General features: G+C 41.1%; 1 protein-coding gene across 1 annotated transcript in view; it reads left to right on the plus strand.

The window, feature by feature from the left end:
- Positions 1-1163: 1163 nt before the first annotated feature.
- Positions 1164-22843, plus strand: part of LOC117257377 (potassium voltage-gated channel subfamily B member 1-like) — a 59263-nt gene continuing 37583 nt past the window's right edge. Inside the window, exons 1-2 of the mRNA XM_033627539.2 lie at positions 1164-1499; positions 2230-2898. Of these exons, the coding sequence (XP_033483430.2) occupies positions 2344-2898 (555 nt within the window). The 5' untranslated portion in view covers positions 1164-1499; positions 2230-2343. The remainder of the gene's footprint in view (positions 1500-2229; positions 2899-22843) is intronic.

The raw sequence follows: 22843 nt of genomic DNA on the forward strand, positions 1-22843 counted from the left end.
TAAGGTGCAGTGCAGGTTAGCGGAGGAACAGCAAAGAATATGCTCTTATTTCTACTCACAGTTTTAGAAGTTGACACCCTGTTTAAGCCATTAAGGCACAATTATGGACAAAATTGGCCCCAGTAGATCTGGCTTCAGTTTAAATGTGTGTGCTAAGTGTTGAGCTCTTTTATGTGGATTAATGAGTAAGTTATCCACGGAGTCTGACTGTGTGCCGCTTAGGTCAGGGGTTCCCAACTGGTGGGTCACAGGCCCATTCTGAATGGACCACAAGTGACTTGCAAACTTGTCAACTTTGTTAAAAAAAAAAAAAAAAAAACACTTTATTTTGTAGTGCACTGAATTTCCAGCACAGAGCTTTTATTTTATAGTGCTGTTTCCTGCTGTAGAGTGAGTGACTATCCACAGCTTCTTGAAAGAGACACCAAACTAGGTCCATGACATGGCCAAACTCAAGTATGACGCTGAATATATTAAACTATGTGGAACTTAACCTAAGGAGAAGTCTGGACCCTGTGGCTGAACTGGTTGGGAACCACTGAGTTAGGTTATCTCTGCAGAGAACAAACAATTGAACAAACACCATCCAGGTGGGACCAAGATCACAGACAGGGGACGACACAATGGACACCTGGGCCTGGATACACCTCCAGTTTTTCTTCTATTAAGGACTTCTGGGGCTCTGTTACTGACATGAATGACTAAACCTGACATAGGGTCTACCTGAGCCCTTGGGCCCCTGGGCATGGGCCCTCTAAGCCTGTACAGTGATACAGCCATGACAAAGATCACTATAATATTCCTTGGAGGCCTCACACACTGTCTGCCTGTAAGAGTAGGGTGAATGTGTGGCACTTTTTTTTACCCCCTGTTCCTAAAGGGATATGTGGTGTATTGAACTAATAGCCTTACTTTAAATTTGATCTATAATATACTCCCTATAGAATTAGTTTTGCTCTAATAGTTATAGATCTGAAGTAACTTCTGAAGACGCCTTTGATCCAGTCCTGCCTAATGATGTGAGTTCTTCCAACACTGTTCACTGGCCTATAACACTGCTGCACACAGCAGACACCCAGAATAGATGCACCGAGCTGTGGCTCGCTGGCTCTGTGAGGGTTAAACTCACTCAGGCTGCAGCCGCTGGAGGAGCCTGAGAGAAATCAGCCCCCTGCAGGATCCCGTTCACAGTCACAGGCGCCGGCCAGCACGCACTCACACGGTGAGCAGGTGGAGGAGAGGTACCCACTGCATTACCGGCTACTCTCAAGAGTCTACTTGTTGATTCGCCTCCCGGAGGGGTGGACAGGGCGGACTGGACATGCTGATATTTCTGTAAAAGACTTAGGTTTTTCACCATGTCGCCACGCAGCTCATGATGCCTCCATCAGCTCCCAGCAGAGCACCGGAGACCAGGACGGACTTAAGTTTTTACGCGTTTACTCTTGAAATGTTGCTGATGTGCGTCCATGAGGTGAATCGGGATAAACGAGAGACACGTATGTATCATTATCTCTCTACTGTGTTCATGCCAGGTTACTTGTTTCCACTTTGATATTTATCTCCTGTCTATTTGGCGTAGCTGGCCATCATTGCATGCTCATGCAGGTACAGTAACTTCATATAGTTCCCCAAAATGCACTTGTGTTGCATGACTCAGATATGCGCAAAATAGTGGAGTTATTATTTGCCCGGCTTAAATTAACTTTATAAATTGCTTGAAACTTGAGCAAACAGCCGCACCTGCACGGGCAGACTGCACACCTGTCTCAGAGGCTGATATAATGTGTGACAGGCTCTTAATCAAAGTTGATAATCGGTGTTAGTTGTAGTCCAGCTTAATATCCCTCCAGAGGACAGTTCATATTCACATGAGTCGCTCCTTGGTGCCTTTGCATCGGGATTGATCGCTGTCCCACCCGAGCTGAGGCGTTTCAGCACCGGTGTCCGCGGACAGCGACAGACAGACAGCGGTCCGCAGACTGACAGACAGGCGCTTCAGCACCGGACAGCGCTCACAAGTGGAGTCCAGTTTATCATTGGCCGGGCTCTCCACCCCCCTCACCGCCACCCTTGTCAGCAAGAAAAGCGGCTGTGCCTGTTAAAGCTGATTAAAATATCTATTTGCTTCTCTGATGAGTGGATAAACCACCTGACATTGCTACTGTAGGACACCGGCACTCACTGTGCAACTGCGCCTCAATTATTTCTTTTTCCTTTTTATTGCAGCCACAGGATGAACTGAGGAGAGACCCTGATGCGGTCAGCTGCAGGACCATGTCTTCTTAATCTGCCGGACTGTATCTCCCAGGCTTGTAAAGTGACCGAGTGACTTGTGTGAAGATGATCAAAGCGGGGGCTCGGTCGGCCACCTCGCTGCCGCCGGATACCATGGACATCATCCGCAGTAAGACCCACACCCGCCGCGTGAGACTCAACGTCGGCGGCCTCCTCCACGAAGTCCTGTGGAGGACGCTGGACAGGCTGCCCCGCACCAGACTGGGCAAACTGAGAGACTGCAACACCCACGACTCTATCATGGAGATATGCGACGACTACAGCTTGGATACCAACGAGTACTTTTTCGACAGACACCCCGGCGCCTTCACCTCCATCCTCAACTTCTACCGCACCGGGAAGTTGCACATGATGGAGGAGATGTGCGCCCTCTCCTTCAGTCAGGAGCTGGACTTCTGGGGCATCGATGAGATCTACCTGGAGTCCTGCTGCCAGGCCAGGTACCACCAAAAGAAGGAGCAGATGAACGAGGAGCTGAAAAGAGAGGCGGAGAACATGAGGGAGAGGGATGGAGAGGAGTTTACAACCACGTGTTGTTCAGAGAAGAGGAAGAAACTCTGGGACCTCCTGGAGAAGCCGAGCTCGTCGTTTGCTGCTAAGGTAATGTCCCAAACAGACACACTGTCAGAGGAAGGCAGATTTTCCAGTGAGGAGTTTTTCCTCTTTCTGTTGAAAGTGCCGTTTGTGCCCAACCCCCACTTTCAAATACTTTTTTAGCCACAAAAATCATGCTTAAAGGTCCAGTGTCTAGGATTTAGGGTGATATACAGGCAGAAATGTTTTCTTTAGTGAAGAATCACCTGTGTTTTCATTACCTTGCAATGAGCTATTTACATCTACATAGGGAGCGGGTCCTTGTCTATGGAGTCTGCCATGTTGCACCGCCATGTTTCTACAGTAGCCCAGCACAGTCAAAACACTGGGGTTAGTTTGGGCCATTCGTGTTGTCACAGCCCCTCTGTGACAAGAGCATCGTAAAAAGGCAGATTTTTTTTTAAACTAGAAACATATTTTTCCATGTTTTCACCGGTTTGAATCACTGGGTGATCTTGATATGGGGAGCAAGAGACCTTTTCGGATAATTTGGTTCATGGTCAAAACCTCCTGAATGTCTGGATCAGAAAATAGGTGAGCACACATTAGCAGGTTCTGGACTAGTGGCCCATCTGCAACATGCCACACAGTGTCAGAGAGACATTAATTTTTTTAACGTGAATCTGGACTGAAAGTGTTTTTGTGTTGTTGTTTTTTAAAATATTTTTGCTTGTTTTAATCATCACCTTATTCATTTGTTTAGGAGAGGAAGAGACATCTGCAAATAATTTGACTCCGACTTAAAATTTCCTTAACATCTAGATCTTAAGTTATAAGAGAAAAATGATGAGCACACAGTAGGTGTTGGCTAAAGACCCGTCTCCGACATGCCGAACAGTTTTAGAGAAACACTGATCTGTAATGTGAAACTGCTTTATTCAGTGTTTTTAGTGGTTTACATTACCCGGTCTGTTTGTTTGGGAGAGGAGGAGACCCCTGGGGATAACTCATGTTAAAAACATTCTGAATGTCTGCCTCCGAAATGAGGTGAGCACAAATTAGTGGGTGCTGGACTAGCGGCCTTTCTACAACATAACAGCGTCACAGAAACACAGATTTTTACATGACACTGCATTCATTGTTTTTACTAGTTTTAATTACCTGATCCATTTGTCTTGGGAAAGAAAGAGACCTCTGTGGATAATTCGGCAAAATGACCAACATTCAAGGAATTCTAACCAGGAGGGGTTTCAGCTGGTTGCAATGTGCAATCCTCCCCTCTAGGTGCCACTATATCCCCCTAAATATTACACACTGGACCTTTAACACACTACTGTTTGGTCAGCTGTCAGATTCTGGTTGAGAATGTGACTTGAGCTACTGATTATGATCTGATATACCCCAAAAAACACCATGCAGAAGTAGAATATATAGCATATTTAGTACTATTGTAGTAGAATTTAGCATGATGACCAACTTCATTATTTCCCAGATTTTGTTTTGGTTTCTGTGGTCTTTGAATGTATGTTGAAATGCAGGAAATGGGATTCAAATCGTATTTTTTTTTCTGGGGGAGGACTCTCATACCCACAGTTTTATTGTGCCCCACCACCTCTCAAACCAAAGTTACGCCCCTGGTGACAGCAGTAGGTAACCTGAGAGAGGGTAGCATTGGCACACAGCCAACAGGCCTATGTTACTTAATTTTTTAAGAACAATTCACCCATCAAGAAGTGGAGGGACGGTAGCTGAGCAGAGATTGGTCCTGATGAATAGGATTTAATTTTAGAAAAATAGCTAAAGACACAAGGAAGGGAGCATGGAAATTTTGTTTGACATCCAGAGGCTCTTTGAGATTGGCTTGATCTGATGTCTGACTTTCTTTTAACCCGAACCAGTGCTTTTCATCCGTCACTTTCAGCAGCTGGAGGAAGAGAGACAGAGAAATAGATGTTGTTGTACTCAGAGGTGAACGTCAAAGCTGTCTGCAGACTTTCGCTCATTCATCAGCGTGCATTGAAAAGCATGACTTTGGAAACTATTTTTGCTACTCCACTTTAATCAATAATCTTAACTAGGTGTTCTATCCTGAGAAGAAAAGACCTGGGTGCTGTTTTTCTGGCAAGTCAATTAAAACCCCCTTTTTTGTTGCTGGTGAGAACATGACAGCCCTCATTGTCTCCCTTCACTGGTTTCAGTCAGATAGTTGTTCCTGAGCGAGTATTGTCTGCACGCTGGTCTCTTGGGCTAATCATTGAATGTTTGTTTTTCATTAGCAACACCAGAGAGGACGTAAAGAATGGCACTTATTGTTAGAGTTTAATCCATATCACGACCGCAATAGACTACTTCACGGAATATATATTTTTAGATCACCACTAACACCCCTGATCCTCCTCTCCTTTTAACAATCACCCCCTCTTGGCTTCATTAGCCACCCCTGCCTCATTTCCAGATCAGTATTCAATCATCCAGCTCATTAACAGGCTCATAGCTCACACTCCAGGAACAAGAGTACTTCACTTTGCTGGATCAATACCTATAGGCATGTTAACAGCATTTTAAAGTGAAGTGACTTAAAGATGTGACTGGGTCAATATTCAATTAAAAATGTTAAATAACTACAAATATAACCAATACAACAACTGTTTCAAGGATCTGCACATTAAGTGGTGTTTTAGTCATTCTACGCTTACTAGAGAGTGAAAAAGAAATGTGCAACACTTCAAATGAGCATGTCAAAGTTTTAATTTTCAGATGCAACTGAGATTTTTTTTTTTAATTTTTTTTTTTTTACCACTGATGTATCAGTTAAAAATGCCTGAAGCTGTCACATTTGTGTGCACAGAAACATGTAAGATATTATGGTCAAATCATTACTCAGAGACATTTCAAACACCTCCTTCAACAGGAGTTTCTGCATAATTCATTCAGCTCATCTATTGAAAAAAAACCCCTGCTCCATCTCTGACCTTGAATTGCAGAGGCTCTTAATTATTTTTTCTTAAATATTCAATCACATTGCTTCAGGGCATTCTCCATTTATGACACTCTATGCCCCACAGTTCTCTAATTAACCACACAGACAAAGAGTCATCCAACACCAGGTCCTCTGGTATTCATGCCGACTGGCAGACCTCCCGGCATCAGAGGAAATCAGTGTGTTGGATTAACCAGGAAGAACAGTCTGGGTTTTACCTTTCCTTTCTGTCAAACTGTAATGTTAATACATCTTCCCCATATTTTATCTATAAAACAACTCCTGTCTTCAAGAGAAATGACATAGCTGAAGCTATTGATCATCATTTTATGTCTGTTTGACCACAAATTTAAAGGCCTAGTGTGTAGGATTTAGTAGCATCAAGTGGCAAAGTTGCAGATTGCAACAAAGTGAAACTTCTCCCGTGCACATTCAATAGTTTGTTACATAAGAAACAAATTAGCCTCCCACAAATGGCATCATCATGAAATATCAAGTTACATACTTAGCGTAAAGTTCCATAGATTAAGTTTGGGAGAAGAAACATGGTGACGACAAACCTTAAATAATAAGTTCACTTGGTTTCACATGGGACACTAACACCGGTCTCCTTGGGGAACGTTTTGTGTCTGTTTGACCCATCTACCACTCCAACCTGCCTCCTTACACCGACTTTCACTTTTTATCTACTTTCCTCTTTACTCCTCTCCATGTATTGGCCACATAATTGCAGCCTTCCTGATTACATGGGTTATACACAAATTCTGGTGCAGTACTTTTTATAGGTAGCCTGCCGGGCGTGTGGGAGAACTACGGTGGCCGACACGAAAAAACTCAAATGGCCCTATCTGCAGCCAGTGTTTGGGTAGTCTGTTCTGGTCTACTGTAGAAACAACATGGTGAGCTCCATGGAAGAGGACCCGCTCCATATGTAGATATAAACGACTGATTCTAAGGTAACAAAAACAGAACCACTCTTATTTTCAGGTGATTAAACACTTAAGAAAATATAGTCAATAACATTAAATTAATATTAAATTTCTGCTAGTATATCCCCCAAATCCAAAACTCTGGACAAGCAAATATTCTCTTGGGTGATCACTTATATAAAGGTTTCAACCACAGGGAATCTACTGCTGTCTTACAAAAAAGCCCTAGAATAATCAGATCATGAATCAGCCACTGCCCCATTAAGATTATAACATAGTAATTTTAACTCTAGAGATAAAAAAACAAACAAACAAATGATTACCACACTCTAATCGACCAAAGGCTTTTAATATTGTCCACCACAGTGTTGATGTTGTTGTTGTTGTTGTTGTTGTTGAATTTAATGAGTCACATTGGCTGATTTTGATGAAAGCTGGTGTGTTGTATCCAATAACTCAGGTTATTGTTGCTGATATTAATTTAGCCCCCCTTAAAACTGACAGTGGCGTTCCTCAGGGATGTATGCTGGGCCCGCTATTACTGCCAGTGTAAATGAATGACATAATCTTCCAACACAGACTCATTTACACACAGATGACACCATTTTGTTTTCACAAGATCCTCTGTTTTAAATGTAGACAACAAATTTTCTAATTCTAAATTCTGCTGAGGTAAGCTCAAATGTAAAATGTGAATATAAGCAAAGTACAAAAAATACAATTTAGATTCAGACTCCAAATACTGTTTTGATCCCTGGGAGGAAATTGGGAGACAGTTACTCTCATACTATATATAGACACTGAGAAAGGAAATAGTATTAGAAATAAGAAATATGACAATAACAATAACAATGTGCATTATGCTACAATATATAACACAATATAAAAATATAAGAAAAAGATATGTTGTATAACAAACAAAAAAAATGAAACAAGTGCATTGTACCAAAAGTGTGCTAACTATAAATGCAAGAGCAGAAAAGGAGAGAATTAAATGACAGAGTATTGTACAGCTGAGTTATTACTGCACAATATTGCAGAGGGATTCCAGTCAGTAATGTATATTGTAAAGTTTAGCAGTTGAATCAGTAAAGTATTGCACAGTTGAAAGTATAAATAATAAAGTGTTATAGCTGCTGCTGACGGGAGAAATAAGTCCAAAGGCTTAAGTCCACTGATTCAGTGTCTCGCAATCTCAGGTAGACAGTTTACCTGTTGGGTTTTCCTCTGCAAACTTTCACACTAGCACCTACCTGTCCTTGCTTTTAACAGCAATTAAATTCTGTAGCAGTTCACAGAGCTGTCTAGCCTTCGATATTACATCTGTGAATACTGGTCACAGAGAAGCCACTCTGCATCATTGTGCACCTTATTAATGAAACTAATTATACAGGCTTTAAAAGTGGTTCATTATATGATATTATATCTTGTTGTTGATTTTAAAGTTTTAGTCACCGACTTATTATGACTTATGATAATGCCTCTGACTGTTCCTGAATACAAACACTGTGATCTGTGTTTGTATGCTACCTTTCATTTTGCTGTTCTCCCATTTCTTTTAGCCATTAGAGGCTGCATGAGTAAATAGATGTTTGAATCTGAATATTTACTCAGCTCTGCCATGGTTCAATGGGTTCACAGGGAATTATGGTTTAGGAGCCTGACCAAATGTTAATAGTTTTCTTACGTAACAGTGTTTACTTTGCAAATTCATAATAGGCTCAGGGCACGGTCCATGACACAATCATTAATGAATAATCAATAATGATCACGCGTTAATTAAAAAAAAAACCTTATCAAGCACATTTTCCAGCTCATGAAGTGTGTCTAGGTTCTTTACATGCATTATTGTACATTTCAGCATTGGCTCATGTCTCTCCTTCATTGTGACTACATTATAAGCTTGAATTTAATTACACAGACCAACAAAGAAATAGGAAGACAATTTACATCCCTCTCCAGTGGTCATTCTACCATGCAAGCTCTTGTCCCCAGCTAAATACACAACAGCAATAGAGTGTTTACAGTTAAGGGGCCCAGAAACTTTTGAAAAAAGCAAGCGTATGGAGGCGGCCATTGTTTGACAAATAGGCCATTCCCACATGGTTTAGTTTTCCCACGAGACAGAAAACAGTGCAAACAAAAAAAAAGTCAATCTGAGGTTAAATGGCAGCCATTAAATGCAGTCTTGTTTCTGACGCTTAATTGAAGAGTTGCATCTGTTAAATGGCTTGTTCCCCAACACATATTCTGCCTCATTTATTTTTCAGTGCCGGGATTAAATTTTAATCACACATTAATAAGGCTTGACTTAATGCCGGGGAGAGAAGGTGTGATCCAGAATATCTATAGCTCCAGATGTCACCTCATCCTTGAACTTTAGGAGTTATAACCTCCCCAAAAATACACATAGTCACCAGCGCTCACTTGGACAAGCCATTTTTCATTTCAGAGCAGCAGTGAAGGACACCATGTGTGTGCTGCGCTCGATAGTCTGTCTTTCTGCTGGGGAGTGTTGTTACTGAATAGTTTTAGACCCACTTGGGTCTGGATTTCCACCATGGGTCTGCCCACTAAATTATTTAGCATAACAATATGGACTCCTGGAAACTCAGGGAAACTTGCAGGTAATAATTTCATCAATAAAAGATAAGCTGCTGTTGAACAGTGCTGCTGAAACCTATGTCGTCATTTTTAGCGTGGCCCAGTGGGAGGAAAGGGTAAGTGGGTTTGTGAGTGAAACCAGTCTATGTAACACAGCATGTCTAAGCTTGCCTCTGTTGCTCAATTCTCCCTAAGGTGCAGCTCGGTCTCGGAGGAATCATAGTCGACCTATAAATCACACTCCCAGGGGTTTGGCATTACACCGGTCACTGCTGTAAACTCTGAAAGTGGCTTTATTTTAAGACCCTGAAAACCTGCTTCCTTAATCAGCTTACTAGAAGTTACAGAGTCATACATGAGCACAAAATACTTTGCAAAAGTCCGAACAGAACAGTTTTGTTTATATCACGAGAGATCTCACCTGTTCTGTCTGTGCTTGTTTCACTGGTTTTGAAAAGGGCGGGGCTCAGCTGATAACAGGTGATGGCGTGTACTGACCTGCACGACGTAGCAAAATTTGGAGCATGTGATGACATGTGAGGTTGTTAGCTTATGTTGACAGGCCACTTTCAGTCAAATCTCATGAAATATTTCAAGCTTCAAGATCAGATGTCAGGTGCTTTCAGGTGAACAAAGGAAGTTAACTTTTACAAAAGTGCAGTATTGTAGCAGGGAGCACTTTACTTGGATCATCTGCCTACAGATAGTTTATAAAGTATTAGTAACATTTCAATAGTTTATTAGTTGAGATTCCACAATTAAACAGTTACACTTTATTTTTTATGTTTACCAGATTATCTAAAGAGTGCATGTGATAATTCATGACATATTCTGAGAATAATTAAATTGAACTTGAACTATTCACTCAGTCTATGTGGTCAATAGCTAAAGACCCAGCGTAAGGCCCACCCTTTGGATTCCCCTGACTGTGAGCCAACTCCCACTAACCAGGTCCCCAGGAAGTGCGCTAAGCTTTGAAGCCAATTTTCATAGTGGCTAAACAGTGGAATTACAGTTTCCAATCACATGACACCTGAAAGGACTATATTTCAATAGACTTGCATGGTGGAAGAGAGGTCTATAAAAGAGCTGATACATTTTGTTTGAGCGTCACAACCCCCCAAATGACTCATTTTGCTATCAGGGTTTGATCCATTTGGTCCGGTAACATTTCAAAAGTCTAGCAGAGCCACATGATTAAATCATTTTATTCCCTCTCAAGTTAGCAGAGGGCTAATCTGGAAGTTAGCCAGTTGGCAAGTTAGCTTCTCGGCTCACGACCTCACTGTAGTGTGCTTGCTAAATAGGCCCAAAGATGCAGAAGATCCAAGTAATTTTATACCCTTGAAGTCAAACTTTTTTGGCTTCATGCGCCACTGAGCAACTTTAATAGGAATAAACGAGGCCTTACCTCCAACACTGTATCCAGTTCTCTTAATACATCCATGCCATTATCACTGTTGGCTCTATCAGCACCGTTGCCATTGTTAGCACTGCACTGCTAGCCATCACCATTCTGGCGCAGTTGCCTCATGTTTGCTGGTGGCATCTGAAGTGAGAGGTGAGGCGAGCAATCCCAAATGTGACTATTAATGTTGTTTATTGCAAAGTGAAAAATAATGTGTGATTTGGAGCCACTCCAAAATTAATGGGTTCTTTCTTGGCCCATGCTACACTGTTCCTCCATGCATTGTGAAAGTCAAGCCAGTAGTTTTTCCATAATCCTGAGAATATGTAGTGAACTGTCACCTGTACTCTATAGATAAACATCTGCAGACAGAGTAAAACTGTTGAATTGAATGAGCTGTTGAGATGTTGCAAATACCTCATAAAATATCTGTGAGCAGATTACCCAAATAAAGTCCTACCTAATGGCAAATCATCATTCATTGTTAAAATTGGTTCTAAAAGTTTTATATCTCACATGATCAAAGCATCCAGGATCTAGATCAAATAGCCATTTTTCTTTGTCAGTATGAATTAGAATTAAATGATAACTCTTTAAATGACTTGGTTTTGTTTAAACATTTTAAGCATGAGCAACACGTCAGAGCCTAAAAAAGACGAAAAACAAACATGTATGTTGTGTGACCTTTTTTAAACGATTATTTGCATTTATTTTATAACACATAACACACAGCACAACAAAGAGATGCAACATAGACAATTACACATACATACACACACAAACAAATTGAGATTGATAATCCATTCCTGGCAAACGCAAATTGCTGCACTGCAAAATCCATACTGTAAGGTCAGCTGAGTTGACTGACTGTGCTGACACCTTACAAACAGGAGAAGGAGCAGGGTGTTATCGTTAAGTTCCTGTTTAGTTTTTACAGACTTTAACTTAACACACTTTTTTTAAAACTTCTGGGAATTTGAATTTGTGTCTCCTAAAAGCCTCGCAGCGCTCTCTACACCCACTGAAGCTTTGGTCCAGAACAGGATACTGAGCTATAAAAACTGACACTTAGCTCTTTTGCCTTGGCAGAGACTGTTTGAACTAATTGCATGGAAACTTCTCCTCTCAGTGAGCCAGAGACAGCCATGAGTAGAGGCAGTTAACTGCACTTCTTACCACACATCAGATATGCCCGATTGACTTCACTGTAAGTGCTTTGCTTTGTTGGTGAAGATTACTCAGTGCACCCTGGCTCCATGTGGAGATCTCTCACTGTGTTCTCTTACCTGCTACATGTTCACCCCGTGCAGCAGCCTGGCAGACCACTTTTTGTAAGAATGGGAGGAAATCGATGGCAAACACATTAAGATGTAAGGCAAGCTGGGTTGAGCGAGGACACCCTGACCAGCCATTAGAAAGGGACGTGTGACTTCCCACGGGCCACTGCCTTCTGATAGCTCTGCATGAGGGAGTGCAGTCACTCATGCTAACTTCCAGCACTGTGTCACGGGGAGTGCAGTGGGACCGGAGGAGACGCAGCAGTACAGTCGCTGTGATTTTATGGCCTCTGTTGTTATTTTCAGAAGTGGCTCTGAGTAATGGAGCTGAAAGTTTCCTCTGTCTCCTCGTGTTTCTGTCTCTCCTTCCCCTCCCCATCTTCCTCCTGCTGTATTGGTATGTGTATGTATGCTAGCAGCCAGGCATGGGGCTATCCAACAGAGTGTGTTTTATGAGTTGTTTTCAAGGTTTGTTGCTGCGTGACGGCAACTCTTCCGTTGTGCACGGAGTTTCGAATCGCCATAAATCAGCAGCAAACAGTTTCCCAGCTGCCAGACTGATTGCAGTGCCATATATCGCCAAGTGGGCTTACACAGAGTCACGAGGACCGTTCAGCAGACTGACGGAGGGAAACAAAGTCTCTCCATCTCTTCCTTGCTTTCTTATCACCTCATCTCCCTGATTCTGTTTTCTTCTATTATACTCCCCACTCTCATTATTTGAGTAACCTAATCAGCATGTAAGCTCTCATTATTGTACCATTCCAAAGATAGAAAGAACTTTATAAATATATTTGTTTATGGCTGTCCTCGTGCTCCATAACACGCACAGATAATTCCTTTTCTAGCTTTTTTATAGTCAGCTCTCAGACCGACAGTCTCTACATCCATGGATTGATTAAAAATTAATATTTAGTAGCCATACTCAAAGAAAAATAGATTATTTGTAGGTTTAATCTACACAAAGTGCTAACATGTTCTCCTGTTGTCTGCTGAGTTCTGTTTCATGATATCTCCCTTTAGGTTCATCTTCTTTTATGAGCTGCACATGAAGATTTCCGTTGTGCAGTCGCACCCACACACACGCTAATGAAGCTCTGCTGTAAAGAGAGAGACATTAGCATTATTGATTTAAAACATGCTTTTGATGTCATTTGATCAACGTGCGGAAACACACGAATGGAAATTCACCTAAGGAAGCAACACGTCCCATCAGAGTGACTGCTAATCAATAGAGAAAATCCACCCCAACTGCAGAGAGGAGGATTAAATTGTTTGAGTGTTGGCGAGAGTGTGCTTCACATGCATCTTATATGCTAAGCCAATATGATTTCTCTGAGACTTCAAAGACTTGTTGCAATCAGAGCTTCCACATTGCATTGGAGCCAGTTTTGTATACGTTTCACAACTAAATCTTTAGATGTTTCATGCTCTTTCATTAAGCTGCTACTGAAAATTATTATTATTAGTTTTCCCTTCATTTTTATCAGTTAAGCTCTGACGCTTTTTGTTTTTTTTTGTCCACATACAACGGTGTTTGAGCTCTCTGAAAACGGACCTTGTGTGAAACTCTGTCCATGGTGAAGATGTTTTTTCGGTGTTGATGTGGAGACAGAGTAGCCTTTCTGTAATGGCTTTTTATCTGACTTCTGACTGGCCAACATCTTCTTCCTTTGCTGCTGTCTGTTGGTTTTAGCATGTTGTTGACAGTGCATCAGTTGTGTTTTTATTTGGACAGAGATATTTTATAACAGTGTTTGTGTGGACGGGAATTTTTTTGAAAGTGAAGGAGGGAGAAGCCCTGTTTTCAAAAATTCCTGTGTCCACGTGGACAAGGCCCTTGTGCATTCACATGTCGACATTATGGTCATACAAATATAAAGGCAACAACAGTTGTTATTGATTAATAAAACCTAAAAGGATAGCAAGAGCATGAAGAATAAGAAATGAATGACAAAAATATTTTGACAAAAGTAAGAATTGAAAATACAGATAAATGAAAATGTAAAAATAAATATAAACAAGGAAAAAAAATAAAAATAGATAAAGAAAAATGTGAAGAAGAAAAGAAAAGAAAAGAAAAAGGCAGAAGGAGAAAAGACATACTGTAGAAATAAAATAAAGGGAGGATGTGATCTGTTTGGATTTGGGTGAATACCAGGCGAGCTTTGAGGGATGGGATAGTTTTAGTATTATAAATTATTTCTGTTCATACATACACATATGCACACTCCAGCATGCACAAACATTTTACCCCAGTTATATGCATACATTTACATTTATATTTGAGTTGTTGCATCAGCTCACCAGCAGCAGGATACATCTGAGGATTGTTGAATATATTTTATTAAACTGTTCAGGTTGTTTTTTTTATGCAGAGCACATTGTTGTTCCATCTGTCGTGTTAGGAGATCCAACCATTGTTAAATGTTAATTTAGTTTCTACTTTTCCAGTTTAGTAATATGTTTTTGTTTTTTTTGTGTTGAGAATGTCATGATCCACTGAAAAATATGCAAGTACAATGTACTGAGATGTTGAAGAACCACTTGGATAGGAACTCAAGTTTTACCCAGGAACTTCTCTTCCATTGAACGCTGTTTGAAAGAACAGGATTTTGTTCCTGTGGTCTTAAATGACTTCCCTCATTGACAGAGGAGCTGTGTTACCAGTGTGGACAGACTGCTCACTTTTCCTGCCAGAAACTGTCTCCTCCTTCTGGACCTCTTTCATGTTTGACTAATTATGTGACTGCATAGATGGCCCTGCACAGGCTGGCTATGCATTATTCCAGTTACCCTGTGTGGCTGTATGATGGTTCAAGCAATTTCAATATTGTGGTGAAAAACATGCTGCATTTTGGAGTTCGTCCATCATGCATGTGGAGACAGTCATACAAGATCAGGGGATGTTCAAGGGCATGAAATTCTCCGTCTGAGGTTACAATGTGGAAATCACCAAATGTGGAGTTATGAGGTTCTCCCATGAAAATAGCATTATGATTTTGCACAAATAAACTTGTTAAATTAGAAGCTCTCTTTTATTCAAAATACTTTGCATATACACACAGTGTCTCACTCATAAAGCAGCAATAATCAATATGTTTGTATTGACAATGGATCAAATGACTAAGTGTATGTGAAAAGGGGCTGCTTGTGATGATTAATTCCACAGCATTTTAGCATCTTTCAGCTCTTTGTTTTGATTTTCTGACTCACAGCTTTACTGTTTCAATCTCATGGCTCTCATCATCTTTGTTTTCAAGGCACAGCAAGCAGCTGTTTAAGTGAAAGTGCTGTTAATCCAATCGTGTGCTACCCGCTCAGCACCAAACAGCAGGCAGACAATGTTAGCAACTGGCTGGTGAACAAAGTGGAGCATTTAGTGGCTGAAGAGATCCAAAAAAAGTGTGTAAAGAGAAGAGAATATTGGACTTAAATTAAATAGGTGGACAGAGGTACAACTCCAAATGAATGATTACGTTGCTTTGTATCTGTTGGATCGGATGTATAAATAGCAGACCTCCTCCCTCCCAAAATGACACCATTGGTTGTTTGTATAAGAAAATGATTGCAATCATATTTACGTTTAGGGTAGGTGGTGACCTCTAGTGGCTGAAGTAATTATGGCAGGAGCCAAGAGGGAAGTCAGGTGACGAAATATCAAGAGTGACAAAGTCAACATAGGGAGGTTGCCAGGGTGGATAGAACACAGGACTTTTACCCAAGAGACTGCTGTTCTTGTCCTGTGTGAAACCAAAAGTCAGCTTCAAGCTTGTAATATATGGGTGACTTTTTGGAGATTGATTCGCTTCCAAAGGCGGCCGTTTGATGAACTGCATTTTTTGGCACTATCATGTTGGCATCCTTTTTCAGCCCTGAGGTTGCCGCTTGGTAGGAACAAATGACATATGTGGTTGTACAGTTTGGAGGACTTTTCAGAGAGTAGAAAACTATATGCTAACAAGTTTGTGTGTGGTGTAATGTTGTATTTACAGCTGCTCTCTGCTGGCCCTAAGTCGCCAAAAAAATCAGTTTGTGGGGTTAATGGTTTTTCTTGGAAACACATTGATGTAGTTGTAAAGATAAAGGGATTTCTGTATTGGAGGTGGTTTCAGCTTGTGGCAGTTTTTAGAGTATTTGGGATATCATGATTCAAATGTGTATTTGCCAAATGCTGACATTATGATTTGAGTGGGTAGAATTAAAAAATGACAAATCCATCAGTCCACTTGGTACAGATGTCTCCTCTCTGCTAGTTGCAGTTTGGAGCATATGGTTTCAGGAAGAGGTATGCAACTGTAACCCCTGCATTGCCCTGCAGTTTCCATGGAGAGAGGTGATCTGCTACGCTACATTAGCTTATCTCACAAGCCAGCTGGGGCAACACAGTATGCTTCACATGCACACACCTAGATTCCCACTGCATACTATCTCTGTTTGACAGACCTACAAAACCCTGGCTTTATTTTTAGCACAATGCCTTATCTGACTTTCCTTATATCCTTCACACATTGGTGCAACAGGGTTTTAGGCTGTGAAGGCTGACATTTAAAAAAGGTGAGAGGTCAATCGCGTGGGGACGGAGAGAGAACTACTTTGCTGCAGAACTTCATTCATTATTCAGACGGGCCTGTCAGCGAGAGAACATCACTCAGGGAGATGCAGAGTGGTGAGGGGCTGAATGGTCAACCGCAGAGTAAAACAGAAGTTTCCAGAGAGTTAGACATTAGAACCCAAAGCCATTGCGTGCTAAAACTACTTCTTAAGCTACAGTTGCACACAACACCAAGGTTTTCATCACTCACTCGGCGGGCCGAGACTGAAAAGGTCAGTTTCCAGCCACCCATGCAGGCATGACAGACATGACTGAATAATGCAATGAAATTCTGTATTCAGTCCAATACATTTTCTGACAGCAGATGTATTTTTCTGTTGAGCCTCAATCTATGTAATCCATCTCAGAGCTTGCACGGATTTGTTCCTTATGACGCTGCTCTCTTACTTTGCTCTTTTGGCTTGTGCTACACGTGTTTCACCTTACATGTCATCAGTTGGTGACAGCAGGACAAAAAGATGACATATACATTTTTAACCAGCCTTTGTCATGTACACCTCATCCTGGGTCACTTAGCTGCCAAGCTTACAGTAAAGAAGCACATTGTAACTGAGGATGTTTAAAGCTTTGTCCCTTTGTGTGGCTGATTTTCCCATATTCATATCCACTCCTCGTCTTTGCTCCTCAACATATCCTCTGGCCATGTGAGATGGTTGATGGAGAAAGTTTAGCGGTCTTCAGAGGTGGCTGAGTCTGGGAGGAAAGATTGCAGTGCTATAATTTGTAATGCAAGTTATACTGAAGCAATTTCCTGCCAAGAACAGTGCTGCACTCTCACAGAGAATTTCTCCAAAAGGCTTTTTTTCTGAATGACTGAGCATGGTTTATTCTCAGGGAGAGAACATACAACAAAAAATACTGTAATCACACTTTCACTGTGATGGTTTAATGATGAGCAGAGTGCATCCTTTGAATAATGTCTGTGTCCTGTAGGCTTCCTATTTTAGATGGGATTGATCATGTGATACACAGGGGGTAGATGCGGTTCAGCAGACATTCAGATCAGTCTTTCTCTTCCTTTTAGATCTATTAGCTTATTGCTGTGTGTGCAGTGAAATGCTTTGTTAAAAGCAAGTGAAGAAGAACGTGTCCTGGGGCTTAAAGGAATATTTCACCCCCCAAATGATCATTTTTCTTTGAACACCTCACCCAGTGTTGTGTTGGATTGGTGAAGAAAACACGTTCGCCTCCTGTGAACAAAGAATCCAAAAACAGATAAAATTCTTGAATGAATTAAAGTCATAGTCAACCATGTTTAATAACAGCAAATCTACAAATATATACATTGAACAAAAGTTTAAATGCAGCCACTTTTGTGTTTGTTAAGACTTTTCATGTATTCAGTAGATATATTTGTCTTAAATTTTGGTTGCAGATTTGTTAAAATCTGTGTTAGTAAGCAAGAATGCTTGTGATACAAGTTGGATCTACTGCCAAATTAATTTAAACTACACTGTAGATGGCTTATGGCTTTTTAGCAACAGCTCTGGTGGACATTCTTGCAGTCAGCAGGCTTCTGGCATCCTCCCTCAAAACTTTTGGCGTCTGTGTTGTGTGATCAAACTGCACATTTTAGAGAGACCTTTTATTGTGGCTATCCCAAGGCACTCCTGTGTGGTAATCATGATGTTTAATTAAGATATGTCACACCTGTCAGGCGGAAGGATTATTTTGGGATTATACCGTAATACTTCAATTAGTAGCCCGGGCTATTATTTGCTTGAATCACTTAACTCAACAGGCGTATATGTAGGACAGGACCTTAATTCCTTTTACACAAAAATGTTGCTCAGCAAAGATTGGAAATTATATTACTATATGATATAAAATTAGGCTTTGAATAACATTATGTGTTACGTTATGACGCTGTTTTTTCACAGCACTCGAGGATTACAACACCTGGCATATCCTTTTAAAACAATACTCACAGCTTGGATTCATTTTTATGAAAAACACTTTTGATTGGTTTAATTGGTGGACCAATACAGACTAAAGGAATTTAAATAAAGTACCAGGTAACTGAGGAATGGACACATATTCTGACTTTATGACAGCTTTAGAAGAAGGCAGTCACCACTTTTTTGGTCATTCAGGTAAATCTGAATGACTTACTGACAAAAGTATAAACATTTATAGTTATATGTGTGATCTAAACAGCTAACTAATGTTGGCTGAAGTGGGTAGTCAACAGACTGGTTTTATACATTCAAAGAACTTCTACAAAAATGACTTGCTTGGCAACCAGACCAGGCTTCTAATTGAGACAGGCCTTTATTTGTCAGAACATGTAGCGACACCGGGCTAGTAAAAGGGACTGGGCATTTAATTGGGACTAGGCTCTTAATTGAAGTTTTATGGTACTCATTAACTGTAAAAAAAAAAAATATGGATTTAAAAGCCTCAAGTTCAGCAAGGTAACGTTGCCATCTTGTTTTTTTTTACTTTTGTATTTTTTACCATATTTGGGCAAGAGGCTGTGGTTGTGGAGGAGCAATCTGACTGAGGAGCCGAGGACACTCAAAGTGGTCCGCCCTTAATTATGTGTAACTTTACACTTTAATAAAATGTATACAAGTGGGTTATATAAAAATCAACCCCTCGTACAGTTGTCACAAGTGTTGAAATTAGCTACAGAGATCAAAATCATTTTTCTACCAGGCTGTAAACATACATGTTTAAGCTTGTGTGAAAACCAAACTTTTCTTCACCAATTTAATGTAACACGTGATGAGTAACTGATATACAAATGGTCCTTTGGGGTCATTTTCTTGGATTAAAAATGTAATACTGTTTAAAGTCCCTCATCTTTATGAAAGAGGAGAGTCACGTGTGCGCTGCTGCTCGCAGCTACTGCCAGACTGAGCAACAGTAATTACCTAAACTTGATACAGAACCCAACACCTGAAAGCTCCATGGACGAACAGTCAACAACAGGGTTCAATTAACGCAAGATCACCTCCAGCCTCTCACTGTGGAGCATCATGTCTGCCATGGTAGACAGGCCAAATTAAACAAAGCATCTGGTTACAGTTGTGATGAGCATATCGTCTTGCACCATTTGGGTTGATGCCGCTGAAACATTTAGACACAACGGTACAGTAAACATTAATTTCCAACAGGTTTATCCACCTGAGACAAATGCAGTTTCTAAATGAAGTGATATACACAGAGAGAGTAAAGCAGAGGCTGTGTGCGTGGTGTGTGACTGAGTGAAAATGTCAGCAGGAGTAGAGGCAGATGGGTGAGAGAGAAACCCATTGTTCTCCAGACACGTCTCACTCAATAGCTTCTGCTCTTCAGCAAATAGAGTGAGAACGAAAAAGCAAACACAAGAGCTATGTATAAATCCCGTCATCTGCGGCTCTCATTTTACAGCTCGCATTCAGAGCGAGATGTGTGCATTCATGGGTGGAGAAGACAGCTCTAGATCCAGTTGCGTGACTGGTGCACATTTCAAAATATACCTCACAAATGATCCTCTGCAGCGTGAGAAGGTTGAGTTCATCAAGCCCCCACATGCAGCTTGTGTTGCTTGGTTGCTGAGGAAATTCCCACTGTGGTTTATAGAGACTATGCAGCTGCAGAGGTCGAGGTGGTCTGAGTGGGAGTAGAGGTCAGAGGTTTCCCCTGTGACCCCACCTTTAATGATCATTACAGATTAAGCCGGCACAAGGAGATAAGATCTTTGTTGTGACCTTCTCACCTGTGTGGACCAAAAGGAGCAGCTGCTGCGTTAGAGATCAGTGTGTGAGTTCCCAGAATGAAGGCAGTGTGTCTGTCTACAGAGAGAGGAACAGTCCTGGGGAGTTCAGTTCGATTTCTGGATCAATGTGTCCGCCTACTCTCTTTAAATTCTTATGCAACTCAAACCAAGGCAATCAATAACGACAGAGAGTGTAGAAAAACGGAAGATAGAGTTTGTTTCTTTTTACTATTTAATCAAATTTTGTATGAAAACAACCCCAGCACGAATTTACAGAGGAAACTGTGACGCTGTTGTGTTTTTACCAACTGCCATCCCCAGGGAGGTTGTTTTTAATGGTGTTAGCATGAAGTGATTTAGAAGGACACTGCAGAGGAGGTGTGGTTGATAATATTATACAGGGTGTTGCTCATCCTAATGAGGCACAGCCTGCGAGGAGTGATGAAGCCACCTTAGTGTGACATTTAGCACAGCCCCAACAGATTTTCTACCTTAGCACAGTAATGGCACTCTTCTCCCAAGGGGCTCCTATAAATAAATACACTGTCTCACACACACACACACACACACACACACACACACACACACATGCGTGCATGCAACTTGCACATTTTCCCATCCTTTCTCTGGCTTTCTCTTAAACACGTTTTCTTTTCAGCCTGTTATTTTCCCACTCATTCTCCCTGTGAAACACACACACACACACACACACATCCTTAAATAGACTCATTGATGTTGTAATTTTGTTGATTGTTTGTGGCGGGCTGGAACCTTTTCATTGGACTACATCAAACCGGTTGGCAATCGTCTAATTTCCCAACAGCAGACTGTCAGATTCACAAGTAGGCCTATGTTTCTTTTCTAAATCAGAAGAGGGTTGTGCAAAGGAAAAAAGAGATGACTGTTTGAGATGACTAATCAAACGCAGATTTAAAAAAAATGCGTCGGGTGCTCTTGGAAAACGGGGGAAAAACAGGATAAGGCAATCCAGGCACTCCAGAATTTACAAAATATATCAATGAGGAAGTAAATATTAAATAGCCTTTACTGTGGTTGCTCAATCATGAAAAGAGCCAACATGTGTGAGCCACTGTAGGTCTTCGTCAAGGCTTTTAAAAGAGACAAAATGGGTGTGCCCTCACCTATATATGATAGCAGCAACCAATAAACATCATAAATGAAATATTTGTATCCATATTATATCATACCAATATTTCTTTTCTGATGGGTTGCCTTTCTGTTTATAGGGTACTGCAAAGGTTTTCTTTCACACACAGGGAGACAGAAAGAGAGAGTGTGAGGATGTGAGTGTGAAAGAAAGGTTTGGTGTTAGATAGACTGGCACTTAGCTGATTGGTGTGATAGCAGAGCATCTGTGGTGACGTGAGTGCACTCGGTGGCCCTTGATGTAGCTGGAAATGTCACATAATCTGATAAAAAAAAAAAAAGATAATCATTTGTAAAGGTAAGCAGAGAAATGTTTGGGAACATTTTGGGGAAACACGTTTATCCCCTTTTTTGTCGAGAGTTAGGTGAGAAGATCTACACCACTCGCACGACTGTACGCTGAGTAGCTACAGGACAGGGACGATGCAGCCGCTCAGGTTAGCTTAGCTTAGCTTAGCATAAAGACTGGAAACAGGAAAAAGCCAGGCTAGCCTAGGTAATTGTCTACAAACATCTCTGAAGCTCACTCATTCTCACACTTATTGCTGTGTACAAAAAAAGTGTAAAACAGCAAGTCATGTTTTTAGCGTCATTTGTTGACTGACTGTTTCTTGGCCTGGGTGCAGCAACTTTCAGGAGTTTCCATTGTTTGACCGTCAACTCAACTGCTAATAAATTAGCAGTAAGGGTCCAGTGTGTAGGATTTAGGTAGATATACATGTACTGGTAGAAATGGAATACAAAATAATAATTATGTTTTTTTTTTGTTTATATCACCTGAAAATAAGAATCGCTGTGTTTTTGTGACCTTAGAATGAGCTGTTTATGTCGTCATAGGGAACTAGTCCTTGTCTCAGAAGTCTGCCATGTTTCTACTGAAGCTCTGAACGGACAAACCAAACACTGGCTCTAAATAGGGCTCTTCATGTTTTCACATGTTCACAGAGGCCACCATAGTTAGCAGCCTCTCCGCGACAAGCAGGATTTTTTTAATGTGAAACTGCTTTATTTAGTGTTTTTAATCACCTGGTCCTGGAAGAGACCTCTGCAGATAATCTGGCTCCTGGGTGAACAGTGAACACTGAAGGAATTGGCAGATGGGAACGTTTCAGCTGGTTGCGATCCTCACTACTGGATGCCAATAAATCCTACACATTGTTCCATACAGCCAGAGATAAAGCCTATTTGCTTTTAACTCCACATTTGTGTGCACATGATGGCTGTCTCACGTATTCTATATCCATCCAGAGCATTGGTTGTGCACATCCTCAGGAATTAACGCTACAGGACTACAAGATGCAACATGCACATGATTGGTCGGGCCAGTG

This window comes from Epinephelus lanceolatus, chromosome 1, assembly GCF_041903045.1.
Source record: "Epinephelus lanceolatus isolate andai-2023 chromosome 1, ASM4190304v1, whole genome shotgun sequence".
Taxonomy (NCBI): Eukaryota; Metazoa; Chordata; class Actinopteri; order Perciformes; family Serranidae; genus Epinephelus; species Epinephelus lanceolatus.